We start from the raw sequence: 24,274 nt of genomic DNA, 5'->3' as shown, positions 1-24,274 counted from the left end.
TTTGAGTTAAATAATTAAAGGCTTAAGTGCTTATTTGAGTTAAATAATTAAAGGCTTAAGTGCTTATTTGAGTTAAATAATTAAAGTGCCTTACTCTTGATCGTGGATACTTATAGAGAAGATCATATTCTTTGATCATTACATCTTCATCAACACCCCAAAACCATGTGGGGTCATAGTCTTCAAAGGTTGTCATTGTAAAAACTCTTTGGTTGTTTTTATTTCATTCTAACCTCTATAAATGGATCATTGATGGTTTGATTTTGTTATGAACTAAAAATAAACTTGTTATTTTTTAAAGTTGTCCGTTGCGGTTTTTGTGAAAAACAAACTTATATTTTGTATCAAAACCCACCTAGCATGTATCCCTATTTATACTTGAGGGATTAGACCTAAAACCCTAATGGGCCAAGCCCATTAGCCCATAGACCCATGAATGGTGGCAACCAATCATATTCTGCCTTGTAGTATCTTCTAGAACATTCTTCTATGCCATACAACCCATGAACATCAACAACAGACATGATGAAGCACATTGTGCCATAATGGAGCATCATGGTGTACAACTGGCACATCATGAACTCTAATGGCCCAACATCCATCATGCTGGTACAACATGGTGTAATCATTGACCAATACCAACTTCTGAGCATCCTTGAACGAGCTTGAGCATCATAGAGGACTTCATAGCATACTTGGCTCATTAGGACCAAGATGGTCCATCTTGTGCCATGATGGCGCAACAGGTGTATGGATTGCTCAACAGGCTTCATGTGTGATGCAAAAGGGAGTAGCTTGGCGTAAGAAGGAATGCCCTTGGCGCAACATCATCCTTCTTGGCCCAACCCTTTATCAGATGGCGCAACAAGGTCCCCTTGGTGCTCCATATCACTCCCAAAGTGCTCCAAACATCTTCCAGGTGCTCCTAACCCCCTTTTATATGATCCGTTCCTTTGGCACATGATTCGTTCCTTTGTCAGACGATCCATTCCCTTCTCAGATGATCCGTTCCTTTATCACATGCTCCATAAACCCAAAGTGTTCCATTGAGTTCCAAGTGCTCCAAATGCTCCATGAACATGATCCAAATGCTCGAGTCACATTTAACAGTCACAAACTCAGTGCTTGCTAATTTTTTTGATGCAAATGGTCCATGTTTCTTGAAAAACTTGCACGGAATGTCCTTTTTACTCATGTCGTCCTTTTTGCTAGGCATGTGAGATTATTTTAGTCATTTCAAGTATAACACTATATCATGGGCTGAATTCGTTACACTTGGTAAACCAAAGGAATCATTTTTGTTATTTGTCTTAACATAAAAAAAATGTAAGAGAGTGAATGGAAAACTATTTTTTTTTTTTTTTATATATTTTACATAAAACAAATACGTTATAGTTATGTGAAAGCAAAAAAAAAACCTTATTTTTTATGAGTGCAAAACATATTAACATATTATACGAGAAAATATATCTTAGGATTATAACAACGTAATAACATATTATACGAAAACGTATTTTTAAATACATTAAAAACATATATATATTTTTGTTTATTTTATGTAAAGACGTTAACATAAAATAAAAGTATATTTTAAGATTATAAAAATATCTTTTCATATAATATTTATCACGATGCTATAATCCTAAAATATATATATATTTTTTCGTATAATGTGTTATTAGCTTTTGCTGTAAATCCTAAAAGGTTTTTTGCTTTCATAAAAAAATAAGATTTTTTTTTTCTTTCATGTTAAAAAAAGTTTTTTTACATATTAATTTTATGTAAAATATTAAGTAATATGTTTTCATATAATATGTACGATAACATGTTATAAGAACTTAATAACATATTATATGAATATATATTTTTTAAATACAAAAAAAATAGTTTACATAAGATAAATACGTAATTTTTTTTATGTGAAAGCAAAAAAAACTTATTCTTTTATGAAAATGTGAAAATATGTTTTAGGATCATAGTCCTTGGCGCAAAGTTTTCATTGGATGTGGCTTATTCTCTTGTATGTGTATGTGTAATAGGTCGAGTCTTTCCTACAAATAGGAAGTGAGTGACTCCTATTTATGGAAGAACTTGTAAGACCCATTTGGAAAGTTTAGTTTAGTGAGAGAAACAACATTACTCATTTGTACTCTTACTATTCTAATGGAGCTTAAACGTGTTTATTTACTCTTGGTGTTCTTGATGTTTTTATGATTCACTAGATCGTTATAATTATGCACATGTCATCATAATCAGGGTCACTACAATTGGTATCAGAGCAGGTGTTCTTGAAGTTCTCCAGAATTGATCCATGATGATAAATTTTGATTTGGTGGATCCCAAATGGGTGTATATTCTTCATCTTTGAGAGAGTTTTTGTTGTAGAAATCGAATTTATTCCTTGATTTGATTCAAAATTTGATTTTCCCTCTCTAGAATACTTGTTAATTTCAATTTCTCTCTCTAGAACTTGGTTCATATTCACTTTCTCTCTCTAGAAAAATCCAAGTTCTTGTAATCATGGTGTATTTGGCTTATGATTCTTAGACCGTGATGATTAAAGATTTCAAATGCAAAGTCAATGAAAAACAATTTTATGGGTTATTTTTGAAAGGCACGTTGATTTCATGGGAAACTTTGATTTCTTATGGAGGCTTGAAAGATAATCATGGAAGATTGATATTTCAACCTCTTTCGAAGATTGGAATTTTGATTGATATGACCATGAATATGTTGTGTTGTTATGGTAATAAAAAAGAAGAAAAAGAAAAAGAATTATTCACAAATGAATATGTTTCTCTTATTGAAGACCCAAATAATCTTCATGTTCTTGAGTTTGTTGAAGATGTTCTTGAAGAAGTTCATTATGTTCATGATGTTCTTGATGTTCAAGACAAGGGAATTCAATGTGGTTTTCATTAAGATGTGAATTTTTTTTGTTCAATTGGAGTTCAAACCGATGAATGCTTGAATTCTTGTGATTCGTTTGAAGGAATGGTGTCATATTGAAAGCCTTCAATCGAAGAAGTTCAAATGTATCAAACTCCAAAAGATTTGATTCAATCTTGCAAAGTTGAAGTTGTTCTTGAATTAAAAACTTCAAGATCCAAAAAGATGAAAAGGAAGAAAAAAAAAAGAAAATCAAAAGCAAGAACAATTGAGTTTCTAAACAAAAATCTTCAAAAGTTGTCTTGAAGCCGAAATGTATGAAGCAAATTTGAGTTCCAAAACTACAATCATCAAGTGTTGCAATGAATTTGAATTCCAAACCCAAAGTTGTTGAAGATTCACATGAAGATGAAGTTAGATTTTGTAAAAACGGATTGTACAACATGCATCGTGGGTGGTACAATGTGAAGATTGAAGATTCTCTTGTTCCAACAAAAGAATATAGATCTTCAATGATCGATTCGAGTATTGCAAATGGAAAAAGAATCATCAAGAAGGTTTCTCAAATGGATTCTGAAAAATTCATCTTGAGATTGAAGATGACGATTAAGATTTTTCTCGAAATTCGAATTCAATCATTTTTATAAATCGTGCTTTTCGTTTTTGATTGTTGATCATTTTGACTCGTTGGATCTATTTTGTTTCAACCCCATTGATGATCCAATAGTTTTTTTTAAGATCAAACACCAAAATCAAAATTAAAATCTCATTTTTTTTTTGTTTACTGTTCATCAATTCGAAATCCATTTTTTAGCCCAATTGAAATATCTTCATTCCTTGAGCCCAAATAATCTCAAACACTGTTCATTCTTTTATTTGATTGAGCCCAAAAATCATTCGAATATTGTTCTAATCTTGTACGTAAACCAGATTCATTTTCATTGTCTATTCGTCTATCTCGGTTTCTTATTCTCGATAAAGTCAATTTCGAATATTGATATCTGTGATTGTTGTGTCAAAAGCTATATAGCCTGGTAATCTAAAGCACATAGAATCGAAAATCAGTGAATTTGAAACAATGATTGGATTCTTAGTTAAAGGATTAAGATTCGACTATGTATTGGGTTTGATAATCGAAGGATGCAAGTTCGACTAATGTTGTCAGTAATCTTGGAATCGAATTGCAAGATTGAATTGGAATCGATGTTCATTTAATTTTGACTGGAGTGATACTTGGATTAGATTCGAACATCATTTTGATTGTTGTTGCTTTTTTATTCGAGTCAAGAAACTAATTTGGGAATCGAATTTGATTTGAAAATCGAATTTGACTGTTGTTTGGAATTGAACGACTTGGAATCGAAAGTAGGTGTTTCGATGGTTAAATTAAAAAGTCAAGCATCCTAATTTCGATTGGTATTGTGTTGATTGAGTCTAAGTCAAAAGCAGATGTAGTTATGGGATTGAATGCTTTTAAAACATTACATAATGACAATCAAGATTCAACTGTTGAAGGGGAGCATGTGCGAATTACGTCTCAAGTCGAGGGGGAGCATGTGCTAGACCATGCTGATGTTGAGAGGGAGCATGAGAACTCAAATCCTTTGGTTGATTGGGAGCCAAGTGGATCGAACCATGATAAGCTAAATGATCAAACTAATGAGTTTCATGATGTCACTGACAATCTTTCGAATGTAGGAAAAGGTTCAGAAGCGAGCGATGTATTCCGAGATGCGCCTTTAGATTTTGATCTTGCACATCCACCGATGGATAAATGGACACACACTCATCCAAATGAACAAGTTCTTGATGACCCACATGCTGGAGTATTGACATGAGCACAAATTCGAGCCAAAAATGAAGTGCTTAATGTTCATCGGGAATACTGTATGTTTAACATATGTTCATCAGGAATACTGTATGTTTAACGTGTTCATTTCGAAACTTAAACCATATATTTTTAAAATACATAAATAAATAATATTTTACATAAAATAAATACGTAAAAAAACATATAAACTGTTTGTAAAAAAAATTTACAATACGTAAAAATATATTTTGTTTTATTAGAAAAAAGTTTTATGTAAAAATATATTTTTTAATTTATTTTTTTATTTATATACAATTTTATATAATATTAATTAATTTTTGAAAATATAAATCAAGTTTGATTCTAACCTAATTGGTTAGGAAGTTGGATAATGAGGGAAACGGGGAGGATGTCCCAAGTGAATCTTCTTGCCTTTAGTTTTCTTGCATTTTTTTTGAGACAAATTAAAAAAATGATCATTGTGGTTTACCAAATGTAACGAATTGAGTCTTTGTTATATTTGAAAAAACCAAAATACTCTCACATGACCTGATGACTCAAAATAACTATGTTAGTAGAAATGATCTTCAATGCAAAACTAAACCTAGAGACAATTTGTGCAAAAAAAAAAGTAAGGACTGTGACTTTTAATTTAATTACAAGAACCATTTATATAATTTTTTCTAGAAAAATACAACTTGTGATATTAAAAAAAAAAAAAAAAAAAAAAAAAAAAATGGTTTCTTATAAAATGGAGGACGTAATGGCGCTTGTCTACATGATTGATGGTTGGAGAAAGCAAGTGAGAAAAATTGAATAAAATAGGTCCGACATTCAAAGTAAAAAATCTTCTTGGGAATTTGTTTTCAAATATTTTACTCACAACTTGCTAATTTTGTCTAAGGAAATTCATTCTCAATTATGATATTAAAACTTAAAGGTATGATAAACAAGAATCATACAAATAAAGATATGTTTCAATTTTAATCGATTGTTTGTTTTATTTTAAATTTCTTTTTAATACCGAACAAACTAATAAGTATTATTTTTTTCAAAACAGAAAAAAAAAAACGTATTGTTTTAAATTCGGCCCAATCACATCGAGTTATCTACGTTCAACTGAACAAAATATAGTGCTTCATTTCTTCTCTGAATTATGTTTGTTGGTATGATCGATGTATTTTTCTTCATAGTTTGTTTGTTGTAATGTTTGCTACTTGGCTCCTTGTACTCCCTTTTTTGTTTAGCTTCCGGCTATAGTCTTAAAGAATCTGTAGTTAAAAAAACTAGAAACATCAGTCAATTCCTGAATCAAATAATAAGAGTTTTATGAGGGAAATTAGTAGGTTTTAGAACCTATAATAAGTGAATATTCCCAATGATACTTTTTGATATTTTGGGCGATCTAAAATTTTTGGATTCTAAATCAATAAATCATTGCATTATTTTTTATTACATGAATAATCGCTGTTGGAGTTGTTGTAATCCATTAACTATTTATAATGATATCTCTTTTCAAAATTCCTTTAACTACTAGACGGGGATTAGCACTACCCTTAATCAATCATTTCCTTTTAGATTCCTGTGGAAATAATTAGCGAATAATATTTTTATAATACAAATTTAGAATATTAATCTTATTCGTTATTTGGCTATCATTTTATTGATTTTTTATGGAGGTCTCCAATCCCAACAAAATCTACATAATTATATGGGGACAATCAAGGGGTATACCCATATGCTATGTCTAACGTAAGAGTAACACATTATCATTTATAGAAAAATCATATAAAATCATATGAATTATATCAAACAATACGTTATTACGTTATGCAAATAATTACAAATTTCTAAACGTTTCAAAGAATTATTGATTGATTTTAATGCGGAATTATTATTTCTTCTTCATTTCTTATAGTTTTGTAATTTTGTCCTACTTTGACTTTGATGTCAAACAAACTATATGTATCAGCTATAAACTTCATGCGAACGTAACAGATTTGTGATGGGTTGATCATTTAATCAAAAGATACGCTAAATATTATTAGGAAAATGACATAAAAGTCTTTAAGTTTTCACAAAAATGTCGGTTTTACCTTTGGACGTGTTTCATGTCCAGTAAAGCCCGAAATTTTGTTTAATTTGTTCATTTTTACCCTAGCCGGTTTCCAGATAACCAAATGTCATTAAAGCCCTTGATTTTTCAAAAATGTTTGGGTTTACCCTTAAGTTTTTCAAAAATATTCGGATTTACCCTTACATTGATTGATTGATTGTTGTTGTTGTTGTTGTTATTATTATTATTATTATTACATTTTTAATTGTATAAAAATATTTTATACATACATTTATAAATGTATAAAAATATTTTATACATTTTTAATACATTTTTAAATGTATTAAAATAATTTATACACACATTTTTAAATGTATAAAAATATTTTTACTAATATAAATATATTTTTAAAAATATATGTACTTGTATTTAGTATTTATATACATTTGAAAACCCTAAATAGTCATCTATAATTGTTGAATCGGACAGAAAAAGCTTAATAAAGTAAAAAATATCGTCAATGACCGACTTTGCAAAAACAAGTGCTTCAGATCAATATAAAAATTGATGCATTTCGTGATCTTTTTTGTGAACTTACAACAATCATAAATGAAGTTTACACTCGTATTTGACATTTCGTAATCAATTTTTGAGATAAAAACAGTTAATGAATGATTTTAAGTTGATAATACTTAATTTTTACAGTGATCAAGTGTTTTTGTCGAGGTTATTTTTACAGTGATCAATATGTAGTATTCATGTATTTTATAAGTATAACAATTTTAAGATCAAAAAGTTTGAAGGCATATACAATGTTGCATAAATCATGATTATCTTTCTTTCATTCATACTAGTACATATCAATAATGTTTTAAAAACCGGTTGGACCGGAAACTGGAGAAAGGAACGATTCAGTTAGTACTATTTTTATATCTATTTGTGAATCAGAATGAACTGACCGTTTTTTACAAAAATTCGGTTGAACTGGTTATGTTAAACCGGTTAAATTAAATAAAAACACATGCAAATGAATCATTTTTATACCAAACTTTAGTTCTTTTCACATCTATTTAGATTTTTTTGAACAAAAACACATGATAAATGTTATAAAGTTTTTTAATGCGTTTGTATTCATCTAAAACTATATTTTGTTTCTGTATTATACTTTATTTTATTTTTGATTTACGTGGATTGATATAGAACTTACGGTTATGTGCTTTTAATGTATTTGGATTAATCTTCAACTTGTATTAATGTGCATTTTTAATATTTAAACTTGCAGATGTCTATATATATGTAGGGAAAATAGGAAAAAATATGAAAATTATAGAAATCGATTGAACCGACGGTCGAACCGAGAACCGGTCATCATACCGGTTCAACTAAAAAACCGATTTTTAAAAGATTGGTACATAGGTAAAGAGATCACACACACCTAACGTGTTATTTTAACATATACATATAGGAAAAACATGCATTATGGTGTGGATTGAAAACAAAAGATAGTCGCACGATTGCACGAACATGAGCTTTTTTTTCGAAAAGAAGGAAAATATAAAGTTCTTTTTTCTAAGAAAAATAAAAGATCTCAAGATAATTTATTTTATTATACTACATATCAAGTTGCACATTAATATAAAAACTAAATTCTTATATTAATAATCAAATAACTAGAATAAAAAATCATCAAAATATATTATATTGATGGTTAATAAACAAAGAAATAAATGTAGCAATAAAAGCTTTGCATGGAAAAAGATTATGGCTTTCAAACGATATAAACAAAGTGCTGTTTTCTTTTATAATTTATTTTGAGGGGACGAAAAATCTTTGATTATGCAAAGTAGAGGAAATATAATGTAACGCACAAATGGTTATTTGACTTATGATAATATTAATCACATGTATCATCAAGTCGAATAATAATTAATTGAGTTGGTGTTTTATTTATAAAAATAAATAAATTAGTTCTACTATGGAATCCGTGGGTAGATGTATACCTAATTAAGGAGGCAAGTTGTCTCCATCTAATTTGACTAATGGTATACGTTTTGCATAGCTATAATTTGTCGCCATCGTTTTTTATTAGCAAAATTACAACCGATTTAATTCAAAACATTTATGATTTGTCTCAAATTAGATAATGGATCGTCTTTGATACGGAGTTTTTTAAAGTTTTTATTTTAAAAAAAAAATCTCAAGAAAAGTAAAATTTCCATTTAATAATAGATGCTTTTAGTTTTTTTTTTTTAAATAAAAAATATAATTTAAAAACTATTTCAAATAGACTTTTAAAATTTAAAATTTTTTATTTTTATATAATTTTATATATTTAAAAATTAACAACTACTTTTATTCAATATTTATACATGACAAAATTGCAAAAATGGTCCCTGTAGTATGCATTTTTTGGGGTTTTAGTCCAAACAGTGACTTTTTTGGATTGGTGGTCCTTTTGACCATGTTTGTTTGTGATTTTGGTCCCTTGGAAAACTGAAAAGACTAAAATGCCCTTACTGATATATTTTTTATATTTTTTCTATTTAATTTAAAAGAAAAAGAAAATAAATAACTAATTTGGGCCCACATCTTTCTCTCTCTCTCTCTCTCTCTCTCTCTTTCTCTCTCTCTCTCTCTCTAGCCATTCCTTCATTCATCGGGTAGAAGACATTCCTTCAAAACTTCCCGTTTTTCTTCACCACCGGCCAAGGAAGAGGTTGTCGGTCACCGGAGCTGCTTTTGTCTGTTGTGTTTTCTGTCGAATTAAGAAAGAAACAACGAGGAACTACTAGACCATCGATCCCCTATCCCCACCATTGTCGGCGATGATAGTCACCAACATCTGTCTATGTTTCTTCTTTGTGTGTTGCTACTGGCGCCGGAGCAAATGAACCAAGGAGGGCTCTCCATAGATCGGTTGCCCGTCCTTGCCTCGTGATTTCTCAGTCATCACCGGAGCTTCCCGTTAGCTGCCTTCGTTCCTTTCTTCTTGATCTGTCGAATCTCGTTGGTTGGAGCTTTGGGGGAAATACACTTATGTTCTTAATCGGCTTCAGGTAACATTTTCTTTTATCCCCGATGATCGGATTTTGTGTTGGATCGAATTTTGCAGTTTATTGTTATGTGATTGTTTTAGGGTATACTAGAGTTGGTGTTCTCTAAACCACGAGCAGAGATGAACCCATGTTTCCGTATGCAATTTTCGACTTCCTATCAACAACGATACCACAGGGACCGTATTTGGTTGATGTTTGCTCTACGTATTCCAGTTAACAGCCTTTACTTCAATCTATGGATGTATTTCTTTCTTTTGCTCAGTTTGGTGGCTTAATTTCAGATTATGGAAGTGGACGCCCCAAATAAAGATTCAGTGTGTGTATCTCTTCCCCATGGTGTTTGTGATCAATGGTGATAGGGGATGATTACCTCGGTACATGTTTTTGTTGTGGGATTTTCAATGGTGCAGCTTCGGTGGTTGAAGAAGGAAGATGATGATGGCTAAAAGGAAGATGATGAATGTTGATGATCTGGAGTGTGTGTGTGTGTGTTTGCTTGAGAGAGAGAGAGAGAGAGAGAGAGAGAGAGAGAGAGAGAGAGAGAGAGAGAGAGAGAGAGAGAGAGAGAGAGAGAGGTGGGTCCTCCATTATTTTTTAATTGTTAAAATAAATAAATAAATATTTAATTTAAAAAAAATGAAAGAAAAATGAAAAATAAATACCCCAAAGGTATTATAGTCATTTCAATTTTCGGAGGGACTATTTTCACATACAAACTACCTCAAAAAGGACCATCAATCCAAAAAAGTCATTGTTTGGACTAAAACCCCAAAAAAATACATACCACAGGGACCATTTTTGTAATTTTGTCTTTATACATAAATAAAAAAGATACAACTATCTATTTATATATACCAACTTCCAATTATATATACCAGGTATCCGTTATTTTTACTGAAAACAAAAATATGATCATCAAGACATCGACTACATGACATATTTTTCCCATTAAGCTAAACTAAAATTAATATTTAAATTATTAATTATCTAACGGTCATTTACGTGGCAATTTATGTAACAAAGGGGTAAAAGGTGTAATTAAACCAACTTAAGCCCTTATTTGTAGAGAGAAGAGAGAAACACAGCTTACTCATTTAGTGAAGAGTCTGAAGACCGAAGCCAAGACTTGTCGGAAAAATATTGCATAATCGCCGGAGACATTATTTTCCGGCTAAACAGAACACATGTTCCGTTGCTTGCATAATTACGTTCTAACAGTATCAGAATGTCGCTTTATGATAAAGCGTTTATAAACAGCGAGCTCTCAAAACCCACGTCGATATTCGGTCTTAGGCTATGGGTCGTCGTCGGAATCTTCGTCGGAGTTATCATTGTTCTCCTACTATTTCTTCTCTCCCTCTGTATTACCTCTCGCCGACGAAACTCTCCGTCGAATAAAAGAAAGAAGAAATTTGAACAAACCCAAACCCTAAACCCCGCTGTGTCAAAGGATATACAAGAGATCGTCCATCATGACGCAATAGCAGCGGTGGATCACCGTCTACCTGTGCCGGAGATTCAAATCGATTTAGGGAAGTTGGAGCACCGGGTGGTTTTCTCCGATCGGCAGTCGAGCGGTGAGAGTAGAGCAACAAGTATCGAAGCACCGTCGTGTGGTGGTGGCAGTAGTGTGCCTTCTTTGCCCGAGGTTTCGCATCTAGGATGGGGCCGGTGGTATACGCTCCGGGAGCTTGAAGCGGCGACGAATGGACTTTCCGATGAAAATGTTATCGGAGAAGGTGGTTATGGCATCGTTTATAGCGGTGTGTTGGGGGATGATACTCGTGTTGCAGTCAAAAACTTGTTAAATAACAGGTAATTACATTACTATCACCTTATCATCTCTAAATTTGATTTTGCAGTTGATCATGTTAGCAAAAAATCAAAATTCTGTTTCACGATTACCCGTAATTAGATAACCGATGCATTCAATCGTGATTCTTCTTCATTAGTCATAATTTAAGCTCCAAATATATTGGACTTTATCAAGGTAATCTCTGATATGATGTTCATGTTGTTCTTCAACAGTGGTATCAATTGTGTCTTTTTCTTTCAAAGGTAGCAATCAATGATGCCTTTATAAGAATTAAATTCAAATTTCAGCTGATTATAGCATCAATAATTAGAAAATCTTAGCTACTGTTTACCCACAATTCGATAATTGATTGTGCACTATTTTTTTCCCTTAAATAAACATGGTTTGGAAGTTCTGTTTTATGAGTTTTCTTTTTGATTTTTGATTTTTTTTAATGGAATGATTAAACATCAGGGGTCAAGCTGAGAGAGAGTTCAAAGTAGAGGTGGATGCAATCGGGCGTGTAAGACACAAAAATCTTGTTCGCTTGCTAGGATATTGTGTCGAGGGAGCCTACAGGTAACAATTTTATATTATCTAATTGCATAAAGCATAATAATCACATCAAACATTATGAATCATTTCTCATATTATCTTTGTTTATAGGATGCTCGTTTATGAGTATGTAGATAACGGGGATTTGGACCAATGGCTTCACGGGGAGGTTGGAGATGTTAGCCCGTTAACTTGGGCTATCCGTATGAACATCATTTTGGGAACCGCAAAAGGGTAAATCCGTCATTTTCAAAACTTGGTCAAGGGTTTTTTAAGTCTTGGAAGTTGCATTGTGAGAGTTTCAATTCTAATGTGGATTTGCCTCCTTATGGACAGTGGGCCCTTATGTCAGCCATCTAGTTGGCCACTGAGTACTGTTAGACCGTTAAAATAACCCTTTTGCATAAACAATTGTTTATATTTGTATTTTTTTATACAGTTTGGCGTATCTTCACGAGGGTCTCGAACCAAAAGTGGTCCACCGGGATATAAAATCGAGCAACATATTAATCGATCGTCAATGGAATTCTAAAGTTTCCGATTTTGGTCTTGCCAAGCTTTTATGTTCAGAAAGCAGTTATGTTACGACTCGTGTAATGGGAACTTTCGGGTAATTTTCTTGATAATTTTACATAAATCCTTTTCTTTATCCATTTTACTACAATTTCTCATGTTTTTTGTTGTCCAAAAAAATAATTACTACCAATTGTTAGATATGTTGCACCAGAGTATGCTTGCACGGGTATGCTAAATGAGAAGAGTGATGTATATAGCTTTGGGGTACTAATTATGGAGATCATTTCCGGAAGAAGTCCCGTTGATTATGCTCGACCTCAAGGAGAGGTTAGTTCGTAGATCTCCAGCCTCATGACATGACAGATAACTGGTACTGATCCTGAGACTGATGTTATTATTATTATTGCAGGTGAATTTAGTGGAATGGTTGAAGACAATGGTAGGAAACCGAAAAGCTGAAGATGTGGTGGATCCTAAGTTACCCGAAATACCATCTTCAAAAGCGTTAAAACGTATACTTTTGGTTGCTCTTCGGTGTGTAGATCCAGATGCACAAAAAAGACCCAAAATGGGACACGTTATTCACATGCTTGAGGCTGATGATTTGCTCTTTCATAGAGACGACAATCGTAGTAGATAATAACTATTGTTTTTTTTTTTATATGTTTCAACAGTTTAAAGGCCTAAAGTTACATCACTATTGGAGCACACATATGTATGTAATGTTATTCACATATTAATTCAATTAGTATTCTTTCATGTGTTACACTTTTATTTAGATTATGTAGGTTGTACTCTTGGCTGAATCATTTGTACCTTCTTGGGTGGGGATCCTTTTGTGCAAATAAATGGTAAATCAAAATAACGAGATTGGGTTTGTTCCATTTTGTGTGGGGTAGTGGGCCATTTGCCAGCTATTTTTTGATTTGAGGAACGAGGAAGAAGGTAAAGTAAGTCTTTTTGTCAGCATATGGAATTGTACATCATTCAATAAAAACTGTACATTGTATTATTGGAATAGCATAAATGTGATGGAACCTTATTTGCCAGCTATGTTGTTCATCGGAAAAGGTAACTCATTTATTCTAAGCAATAAGCTATGCTGGTTTGTACATCGTGCAAAGGATGGTTGTACTTGTACATCCTCTTAGATTTTGCAATGTCAGTTGTTGTCATCATGCATTAAAATGTCAGTCCTTGTCTTCACCGTGCATTAAAATCTTACATTTGGCCATGCGGTGTACTCGCGAAAGGCAGTACCATCAATGTAACGGATCCGTCGAAACATTGGTACCGTCGAAATGAAGTCACACGGGTATCTTAATTAACCGTGTCTGATTTTTTTTAGTAAATTACACGAATGGTCCCTATGGTTTAGTGTAATTTGTATGTTAGGTCCCTAATTTATATTTTTTAACTCAAAAGGTCCCCTACTGTTTGTTTTTGTTACGCGTTTAGTCTCTATCTTACCTAAAAAAACTATTTTGCCCTTGATTTTTTAACTTATTTAAATAAACACCCCAACCCCCTCACATTACCCTATCTACCATACCATTTTTCATATTTAAATAATAATTTTTTAGGTAAGACAGGGACCAAGCGCGAAACAAAAACAAAAAGTAGGGACCAAGCGCGAAACAAAAACAAAAGGTAGGGACCAAGTGCGTAATAAAACAAACATTAGAGACCTTCCGAGTTAAAAAAATAAAATAGGGATTAAATACGTAAATTACCTCAAACCATAGGGACTATTCGTGTAATTTATTCTTCTTTTTTTTCTCTCAAAGGGTCAAAATTATTTATTGATTTTTAACTTTTTACCAATATAAATACTCACATTTTAAAAAATCACACATTCTCCTATTCAATTTCATATTTCTTTCAGTTTCCGTTATTGGTGAAGTTCTTTTGTGGACAAGGACTGAAATTTTAATGCATGATGAAGTTTTTTGTGGACAAGGACTTACATTGCAAAATCTAAGACGATGTAAAAGTACAACCATCCTTTGCAAGATGTACAAACCAGCATAGCTTTATTGTTTAGAACAAATGAGTTACCTTTTCCGATGAATATTTATTTTTAAGTTTAAGTTTTTGGCTCAATTGGTAACTAGGTGGTCTGGTGGGAGAGGAGCCGCAGATTCGAGTCTGACTCCCTTCATTTTCAAAAACAATCCGTTTTGATGTGTAGATTTAATAAGTGGCAAAAAAAAAAAAAAAAATTGTTCAGATCTAATAAGTGGCAAAACACAAGAAAATGTGTATGAAAAATCAACATAAGTTTATATCTTTTGCATTTAATAATTTTGGTTTCTTTGCGCCGGATGTTGTGGAGCTCGTCAATAGAGTCCAACAGATCATACATAGTAACATTATGACCGTAAAATCTATTAATGTTTTTAAAAGAATTAGTTTTGTCATCCAAAAAGGGTTACGGCACAGTTTGTTGTTTGTTTGCCTGCTACGTCTATATAAAACTTTTAAGAATCACCATAACTGATCAATTTAATTCGCTTGATTAGCAGTAAAAACATAGAGCAATTTTTCATTGCAATCTAAATGGATTCTTGTGTCTAGCCAAAAACACAACTAGCAAAAAGAAAACATTTCTCAAGATTTTTTATTTTCTGCTTCAAAAACTCAAAACCCAACAACTTTACGATTCTAAGTTTAGTTGCAAGGTTAAAAAGTATACTTTCAGCAGCCGTGGATATTCGTTGTGTCGTTACAAAATCCACAAAGAGGTTGTTCGATTTGCTCCCATCTTTTTATTTTGTCTTGGGTCTTGAGTTTCAAGATTACAACAAGCCAAAGAACAAGAGTCTGGCTCGTAATAGATTGGTGAAACGAGACCAACTTGAACCATGGAACTCTATCCCTATGGTCTTGAATAACCTTTCAGACATTATTCGCTAGAACAAAAAAATAACCAAGGGTGCCAAATGGATTTTGGGTTTGTGATTACAAGAACACACTCTCAGAGATAATTTCACATAGAAATTACTGATTACAAGAATATGGAAGATATATGAGAATAAATCCTAACATAAATACTAGGTACAGGGGCAGAACACAAACATTGGAACGAAGGGGGCCGAAACCAAACTTCAAAACATGTCATCTATTAGGGAGTCTTCTATGTTAATCTTGAAAACTTTATCTTGATTTTGATAACATATGGTACTTATCACGAAGTATCACGGTCAGCATTTTGTAGCGTATATATCTTCAGTCATGCTGACAAATCTTCAAAACACCACACTGAGATCATCCATACAAACACACGTTGAGACCATTAGTGTCAACATAGTTGGAAGCATATCAAAATTTCTCCTTTGACTCGTCAAATCATAGGGTTCGACTCGACATGCTCTGATATCAGTTTGTTGTATAATTTTCTTTGTTTGAACTTTAAAGTGTTTGTGATACTGTGAAACATCGATTAACCAGAAAATTTGATAAAAAAATTCTTTGGTGTCAACGTTTTTATAAATAATGGTGTATAACTCAAGGAGAAACATTTTAGTAACTCGATATGTCACATGTACTATGTGATAATCCACAAGCAATGGCTAATGATCTTTATATTGTGATGTAAGCTTGGCTGTTCCAAACATATTTTGGGCATAGGACGAAAAGAGGAAAAAATGTTTTTAAAATACACAAATTTCATCAACTATTTTTATATTAAATTAATAATTGAAAAAAAATTACTTATACTAGCTTCTAAATATAACATTTTCGATTATAAAAAACCATATATTTAAAGAAAAATATTTATTTTAGTTTTTTGAGATACAAAATCACTAATAATATCTTCAAAATTGATCATATCTAACATTATATTAATAAAGTTTGTAAAAAATTTGGGTCCTTTAAAAGATGGGTCATGAACGGTCGTCTCTCTCACCCACCCTTTGGGACAGGTCTGAATGTAAGCTCTTTCCATTCTTTATCCATCATTACAATCACTTCAGTTTCAAGGAAACATTCCTTGTGGAACACCTCACTGAGATGGAAAATCGTAAAAGACATTTAGGTACTAAAAAGTAATGCTTGGGGAACCTAAGGGATTACCAGCTACCCCTCAAAATTTTCAAGAAATTTTCCTGACATACTAGCCTTAAAATTATGTATGCTACATGTACGATTATCAATTTTACCCACCACTCGTCATGATTTAGTATGCATCAATATGCATCCATGTGCATCAAAGATCCTATGATTGAGATACAATATATGGAAGCTTGTTACGAAGAGAAGTCAATGCACAATCATAATCAGAATCCATACCATATATGTCACTATCCTGTAAGGTGTGGTCTTGCAATGCTCAAGATTGGGCCCTTGAGACAACAAAAGCATATGAGTTCGCCATTGTATGTCGCCAAAGAAAGGGTCACCATAACCATAATGTCCTCAATCGCCCTGCACAACCAATTGTCAAAGAATATTGCCGCCTCCTCCATATGAACGGTTTGACATGCCATCAGCCCAAAGAAAAGCTTAACACCCTTACAAGACCAAAGCAGAAGGAGCTCACTCTGGGGTTTAGACAATTATGGAAGAATGCACATCAAATTCACAGCGTTTTCGGCTCTTTTTATGGCTAAACTGCTAATGAAACTAGTATTTTCGTAAAATTATTCATGATATGGAAGTGCATCTTGATCATTTTATCCCCAAAAATGTAAGTCAAACACATTTTAAGGATGAGGAGTTTTGTAGTCTTTTCAGCACCGTCAATCATATATGGCAGCTTTTACCAGCGGTAAACACTGCCCCTCACCCTTTGTTTTACTGGCGGTATCATGTCGGCGGTGGAAATTCACCGATGATAAAAATCAAGTGTATGTGAATTTTGTTGGCGGCAATCTAAACTACCAAACCCACATGTTTTTTACAAATGACAAAAATTGCAAACATAGTCTCTATCAACAAACGTGGCCATCCGTAAAAAAAAAGGTAGGACTACCGCGATTTAAATCCACGTGATAATATTCTATTGATGATGGTATTAATCTCTTTCGTATACATACAAGTGTTCCAATCTGTGTGTCTCATTAGCAACGTAAATCGATACAATCTTTTACTGAAAGTAAATTATATTTGTAACCAACTTGTACTATTTCTAAAATTACACAAACTATAGACAATTTAATTATTAAAAAATAATTATTTTATTATTTTTTATTCTAAGATTATAAAAAGTATATTAAAATATGTTAATATTGATTTTTTTTTGTAAATGAAAAAAAAATCATCAAATTGAGTATATTTTGTTTTTTATTTAAAAAAAACAAAAATCTAAATTACAAAAATTAATTTGGTTGAAAATAAACTTAGTCCATATGACAATGCCAATAAAGACAAATACAAATTTAATGCTAACTATAATATATATAATAATCCAACAACAAAAACAACATCCAAAAAACTCAAGAAAAACAACACATACAATTCTACAACATAATCGACTGAAAAAAAAACATATAAATATATAAACATGTACCAAAAGTATAAAAAAAAAAAAAAAAAAACATTCCTTGAAGTCACATTCTAACCTGTTGGACCCCACTCCTTGGTGGTTGCTGTTGAAAATTATCCAACAACGCCATCCGACCACTCACCACAACTTTAAAAAATCGATCCATTTCTGATTTGATCTCATCCAACCCAATCAAAAACTTCTCATTATTCTCCATCAATTCAGAACAATAACTCTTGAAATCTTCATCTTTAACATCACCCAGACCCTCATGAAGCAAAGGGTACAACTTCTTCACATTTTCCTCAATTCTTCGAAGCTCCATCAATGGAGAAACCCCATTCGAACTATATACATTCTTGATTTCACCATTGACAACCACCTGCAACTCTGTAAAAGATTCTTGCCATAAATACAGTTTAGGAACCTGCAACTCGACAAGAACCCTAGGGAAAGTTGAAAATGCAGCCACGAATGTGGAAAAGATGAACATGGTCTGAACCTTGAGTCCATACATGGCTCGAACCAAGTCTTTGGCTTTGGGTATGTTCTTGATTTTGGGCAAGTTGAGTGTTTGTTCAAGCTTGGATATAACATCACAACAATCTTGTAGCTTTGAGTTGTGATAAGAGTTGTGATATTGTCTCCATTCATGAAGCGAAGAAGATGCTTTCATTAGCTTTTGTGGGTTATCTGAATCAAGATCAAGTAATGCACATTTTAGCATCACGTAACCGAATCTTTGCCTCACGATATCAGTTCCAAAAGCACTGCAAAAATCAAGTAAATTTAAACTGTTGTCTAAATACATATCCACCCATTTTATATCCCAGCTGCATATTGGAAGCTCTAGATCTACAATGAGTTTCCTTACATCATCAAGTGTATCACAAATTGAAGACAATGCGGATTTCATCCATGAAAAGGTGATGACATCGTTTGGATGATTTGGCTTTAATTGTTGAAATCTTTTGGCCAGATTTTTCTCGAATGTAGTTAGGAATGTTGATGGGAGATGAGAAGTTTTGGGCATCATCATCTTGAAGGGATTCCCAATCGGGAGAAATCCTCGGTGAGGTCCCTCTGAGCGACTCATGGTTTATGTATCTGCAGAAAACGAAATTGCAAGAGGAAAACATATGAACCGGATCTCAATTCTGACTCCATTAAGGAAAAGAAGAACCATTAAGACAGGAATTGGAATTCGAGATTCCATTCCATGGAGTGCTTGGTTGCCAAACGGGGGGAATTTGATTCCATATTTAGCTTACCAAGGAGCCAGGGAGAAATCTTTGTTTCCATGGCTGGCACCCGTGACTGAACAAAATCATAAATAAATTTATGTTTTCTGCTTTATCATCATAGTAATGGATAACTCGAAAACAAGGCCATATACCCTTTTCAAATCATTAAAAAATTCGTAGATCTTGATCATCATGTAATTAATGGTTACTACATAAACTTTCAACAACAATTATGATGATCCATAGTTTAGTGGACTTGATTATTGGAAACTGGCACCATCCAAGATTATATTCATAATTCTTGATTTGAGAAAAGGCAACATATGATTACATCGAAGCATATGATGCTCTAGAACTACAAAATTCACCATGAATCTAGAAAAATCAACTATAAATGTAAAGCTTAACTAATGGGTTGAGTAAAATTTATAAAATTATTACAATTTTATTCCAAATACTTTCTCTGACAATCTTATAAAGCGAATTTTCGAGGTTTAGAACCCAATTTTCATTCTAGGACGAAACTAATAAAGCGCCAGTCAAAAGCGCAATTTATCCATCAAAAGGGGGAAAATGAGAAAATCTTACCGACAAACGATCTTGGATGGGTACAAAGAAATTCAGGTGATGAACTCCAATTAAGCTACGCTTAATCTGTATGAATATCTGAAACCATGATGAACTGAAGAAGGAGTTATATAAAAACAACTAAAGAAAACCCCCAATTCCGTTGAAACTGATAGATGAAACGTAAAATTCAGATAACCCTTGAAAAAAGTTGTAAGGTTCAAAAAACCCAAATTCGATTTGATAAAAGTGTAGACTTGGAAAGATAAAAAGGGGCGCAGAGAGATGTTGCCCTGATAATCCAGCAATTCAGCAACTCTACAAGACTTTATGTGTCCCTTTGACCCAAACCCCGTTAGTCTCTTACGGTGTTTGCTTTTTCGAAAGACAAAACTTCAAAAATGGTCCTTATGGTTTTCAAAAATCTAAAGTTTACTCCCTAATTTTTAAAAACCTCACAGATGGTCTCTATGGTTTCAAAACTTTTAAAAAATGGTTCTTTTTGTAAACTCCGTTAGGTTTTGGCCGTTAAGTGAAAGGTATTTATGTCATTTCACTGTCACAAGGACCATTTATGAAGATTTGCTTTATATATATATATATATATATATATATATATATATATATATATATATATATATATATATATATATATATATAAAAGACAAAACTTCAAAAATGGTCCCTGTGGTTTTCAAAAATATCAAGTTTAGTCCCTAAGTTCAAAAAACTTCACAGATGGTCCATGTGGTTTCAAAACTTTCAATGTTTAGTCATTCCGCCTAACTCCGTCAGCTTTTTACCGTTAAGTGAGGGGTATTTTCGTCATTTTAATACCCAGGGACCATTTATGAGGTTTTCTCTATTTAAAAAAACAATATAAATATCTAATGTCAAAGGGTCTCTCTCTCAACATTTACTCCTCTGCTACTTCTCTATTTCTCTTATCACTTTCTATGTGTGTGTGTGCGTGTGTGTGAAGATTTTACGTATTGATCCACATAAAAAGGTCGTGTTTATAAAAAGGGTGTTCATAGGTTATGTACGATTGATTTCATGCGTTTAGAGTAAAGGGTGTCAAATTAAATGGGAAAGCTTCATCAAAACAATCTGGGATCAATTATTCTAGACCATCACCCCACCACTGTTGGAGATGGTGGTGGGAATTTGAAGTTTTGGTTGTCATGTCGTCGTAGAATCATTGCTACAATGAGATGCGGTGGAGGCAGGTATCGCCACCGCGAAACTGTTATGTCTCCGGTGATGGAGAAGCCAAAGGAGGAGAGTAAGAGATCCGAATGCAGATCTGATGTGATTAAGAGCTATAAAAATTGTAAGAGTTAGAAGTCTGACAAGCTTTTAGAGTTGTTGTGGATGTCAGAGTTGTAGGAGGAGGAGGATGAAGCGGTGAAGAAGAAGGTAGGTGAGTTAAAGCAGGTAGTGATGGGGTTACAGTGCGGCAGAGATTTCAACTATGAAGAGCTTAAGCCTAACCCAATTATTTACAAAATAGAAGCATTTATGCATTTCTCTTATTAAAAAAGCTTGTTTGTTAATCTCCTCAATTTCATACCTTCATCCCTGCACATTCCCCTATTATCTTGTTATCTACCGGATTTCATATACTAAGGTATAGATGAATCATTTTGCATTCGTTAATTATAAATTATCAGAAGAGCTACGCACATAAAGTGTTCGGTAAAATGACATAACCAAAACACTGTCCGGTTCCACCAACTTTTCCTTTGTTATATCCAAATTCATTTCACACCACTGTTACACTTGACACTAAACCAGTCTATAGTGTTGATCTGGGAATTATAACCATTATACTTAGGAAAGGAGAAAAGAACGACCATAGTGTTCATCACCTATCGAATTTGTATTCATAATAAAAAGGCCCCATGGAAATTTGTTTCAGATCAAATAAAAGAATGGAATCCGGCGGCGATTTAAAGAATGGGGTGGAAGAATGGTGATGACAGTAGGAAGTAGGAACGGTGGAGAGAGAGAGAGGAGGGAGGGGGTGGGACCCTTTAATATTAAATAATTATATATATTTTTTAAATAAGGCAAATCTTCATAAATGGTCCCTATGGCATGAAATGACATAAATACCCTTCATTTAACAGCCAAAACTAACGGGGTTAACGAAAAGGACCATTTGTTAAAAGTTTTGAAACCACAGGGACCATCTGTGAAGTTTTTTGAACTTAGGGACTAAACTTGATATTTTTGAAAACCACAGGGACCATTTTTGAAGTTTTGTCTATATATAATTATTTAATATTAAAGGGTCTCTCTCTCTCTCTCTCTCTCTCTCTCTCTCTCTCTCTTGCAACTCAAAAACCTCATATACAGATACAAACATTGAAAAACAAAAAGCATACACACTTCAAAATCGTTTCACTTCTTTCTTCACGTTTCTTTATCTTTTCAGCATATAAATACCGATATCTGCTCCAATGTTCAAGAAAAATGTGGGATTGTTCTTAAGGGGTGTTTGGCTTATCTTTTTGGGAGGCAAAAGTCCTTTTGGCAAAAGTTACAAAAAATCAGGATTTCCTGACTTTTCCAAGAAGTCGGTTTTCCTTATATCAAAAATCCAAAAGTTGCTTTTAAAATGCTTTTACCAAACATCTTTTGCATTTTATCTTTTCCAAAAAGAACTTTGGGCTCTCAAAAGATAAGTAAAACACTCCATAAATTTCAAAAACCTCCACACCTACGCCCACCTGATTTGATCTGAGTTCTCAGCTTTCATAAACGATTTCAAATTCAAAGAGGGAGGACTACAAAGGTTATCAGATCAGATTTTAGAAATCTGGGTTTTTCTTGTGTTTACTCTTGGTTTTATATTTGAATTTCAACAAGAAGCTCACCTGAGGAAATATCAGAATATTTTAGCTTTCATAAATGATTTCAAATTCCAAACTTGGTTGTTGTAACGACCCAAAAATCCTATCATAAACAACGTTATTTTTTCCGTTACTCAAAGAAATATTTATGCAGAATATTTTAGCTTTGTGAGGTTAAACTGGAATAAATTAACTAAAAATAGTATTAGTTAATATATGGAAGAGTTAATAAAAATTAAAAGGTGTGTTATTAAATGAAATTGATTTATAAAATTATTAGGGTAAATAGAATTCATTTTAATGTGGTAATTGGGATTGAGGTGAAGTAAGGTAGATGGGAATTGGAGTCACCGACGAGGTGAGGTGAGTGTGAGGTGAACATTCGTGTGGAATGACATTTTATGAAAAAAAAAAGCCCTAGACTTGGACACCTTTTGTAATTGAGGATAATGGAAGCACTTTTGGTAAAAGAATTATAAAACGATGCCTCTACACGACACACATATTTGATAGGTAAGCTCTGTGTTTTTAATTTTTTTATTAGGACATTATTTTTAGGACACACAAAAAATGAGTGTCCTAAATCCTTCGAATTTTAGGAGAGATAACAATATTTTAGGACACGCACTTTTGTGTATCATAGATTACCGTGTGCTGTGTTTTGCGCATCATAAACACCTATATTCTAATAGTGTGAACAATTACACTTTGGTCCCTGCACTTTCAATTAACTCTTTTATTCACCACATTTATTCTAATTAATTTCTGATTAAATATTAATTAAATATTACTATTTCTAATTAATATATTAACAAATCATTTATTTCAATTTATTAATTAAATAATAAATCATTCTTTATCTTAAAAATATAATGTTCATTGCTAGGTTTGAGGGCAACCCAAAAGGATTATGCTACTATCAATTCAACTTTATACCAATTATAGTTATAGGTTTAGACACCTAATCCGACACTAAAACCGTAGTCAAACAACCTTTAACCGCAGTTAAAGGCATGTTGACTATAGACCAATCCGAAGTCTACGGTTTTAAAGGGTATTTTTGGTTAATTGCTTATTTTTGGATAAAAACTGAAAAGTAATTAAGGAAAATGACTAGTTTAGTAATTGCCCCTTAACTCTATGCAAACCATCTTTTTCTAAAACCATTAAATTACTTTTTTTTTGAAAAAGTTTCAATAATCCAATATGTGTAACAATTTAATCTTTAAATTATCTTGATAACAATTTAATCCGATTTGTATAACAATTTAATCTATAAATTATCTTGCAGACATCTTCTAGGCATTTATAAATTATCTTGATAACAAATTAATCAAATTTGTATTTAAAAAATATTGTTGTTGCTAATTATTTAATACAAATATAATCTAATACTTCAAGTATTATTTATTCATATTTTATGATTATAATATATATAAG

General features: G+C 32.5%; 2 protein-coding genes across 2 annotated transcripts; one reads left to right on the top strand and one right to left on the bottom strand.

The window, feature by feature from the left end:
• The first annotated feature begins 10,882 nt into the window (after nucleotides 1–10,882).
• Nucleotides 10,883–13,436, top strand: LOC111878539 (probable serine/threonine-protein kinase At1g01540). Its single transcript, XM_023875055.3, has 6 exons — nucleotides 10,883–11,626; nucleotides 12,081–12,185; nucleotides 12,273–12,395; nucleotides 12,601–12,771; nucleotides 12,875–13,004; nucleotides 13,087–13,436. Exons 1-6 carry the CDS (start codon nucleotides 11,037–11,039, stop codon nucleotides 13,315–13,317), a joined length of 1,350 nt encoding a protein of 449 aa, XP_023730823.1. The 5' UTR covers nucleotides 10,883–11,036; the 3' UTR covers nucleotides 13,318–13,436.
• Nucleotides 13,437–18,041: 4,605 nt separating this feature from the next.
• On the bottom strand, nucleotides 18,042–20,300 carry LOC111878470 (protein BPS1, chloroplastic). Its single transcript, XM_052770261.1, has 2 exons — nucleotides 19,998–20,300; nucleotides 18,042–19,272 (listed from the first exon to the last, which is right to left on the bottom strand). Exon 2 carries the CDS (start codon nucleotides 19,259–19,261, stop codon nucleotides 18,230–18,232), a length of 1,032 nt encoding a protein of 343 aa, XP_052626221.1. The 5' UTR covers nucleotides 19,262–19,272; nucleotides 19,998–20,300; the 3' UTR covers nucleotides 18,042–18,229.
• Nucleotides 20,301–24,274: the final 3,974 nt, after the last annotated feature.

The sequence above is a fragment of the Lactuca sativa genome, chromosome 4 (genome assembly GCF_002870075.4).
Source record: "Lactuca sativa cultivar Salinas chromosome 4, Lsat_Salinas_v11, whole genome shotgun sequence".
Taxonomy (NCBI): Eukaryota; Viridiplantae; Streptophyta; class Magnoliopsida; order Asterales; family Asteraceae; genus Lactuca; species Lactuca sativa.
This window is presented reverse-complemented; position numbering and strand designations above follow the sequence as displayed.

Bases quoted from the DNA above. Each gene is read 5' to 3' on its own strand.
- LOC111878539 (XM_023875055.3), top strand. From the start codon at position 11,037: ATGTCGCTTTATGATAAAGCGTTTATAAACAGCGAGCTCTCAAAACCC. The intron at 12,772-12,874 runs GTAATTTTCTTG...ACCAATTGTTAG, and splicing joins CGTGTAATGGGAACTTTCGG to ATATGTTGCACCAGAGTATG. The intron at 13,005-13,086 runs GTTAGTTCGTAG...TTATTATTGCAG, and splicing joins ATGCTCGACCTCAAGGAGAG to GTGAATTTAGTGGAATGGTT.
- LOC111878470 (XM_052770261.1), bottom strand. From the start codon at position 19,261: ATGAGTCGCTCAGAGGGACCTCACCGAGGATTTCTCCCGATTGGGAAT.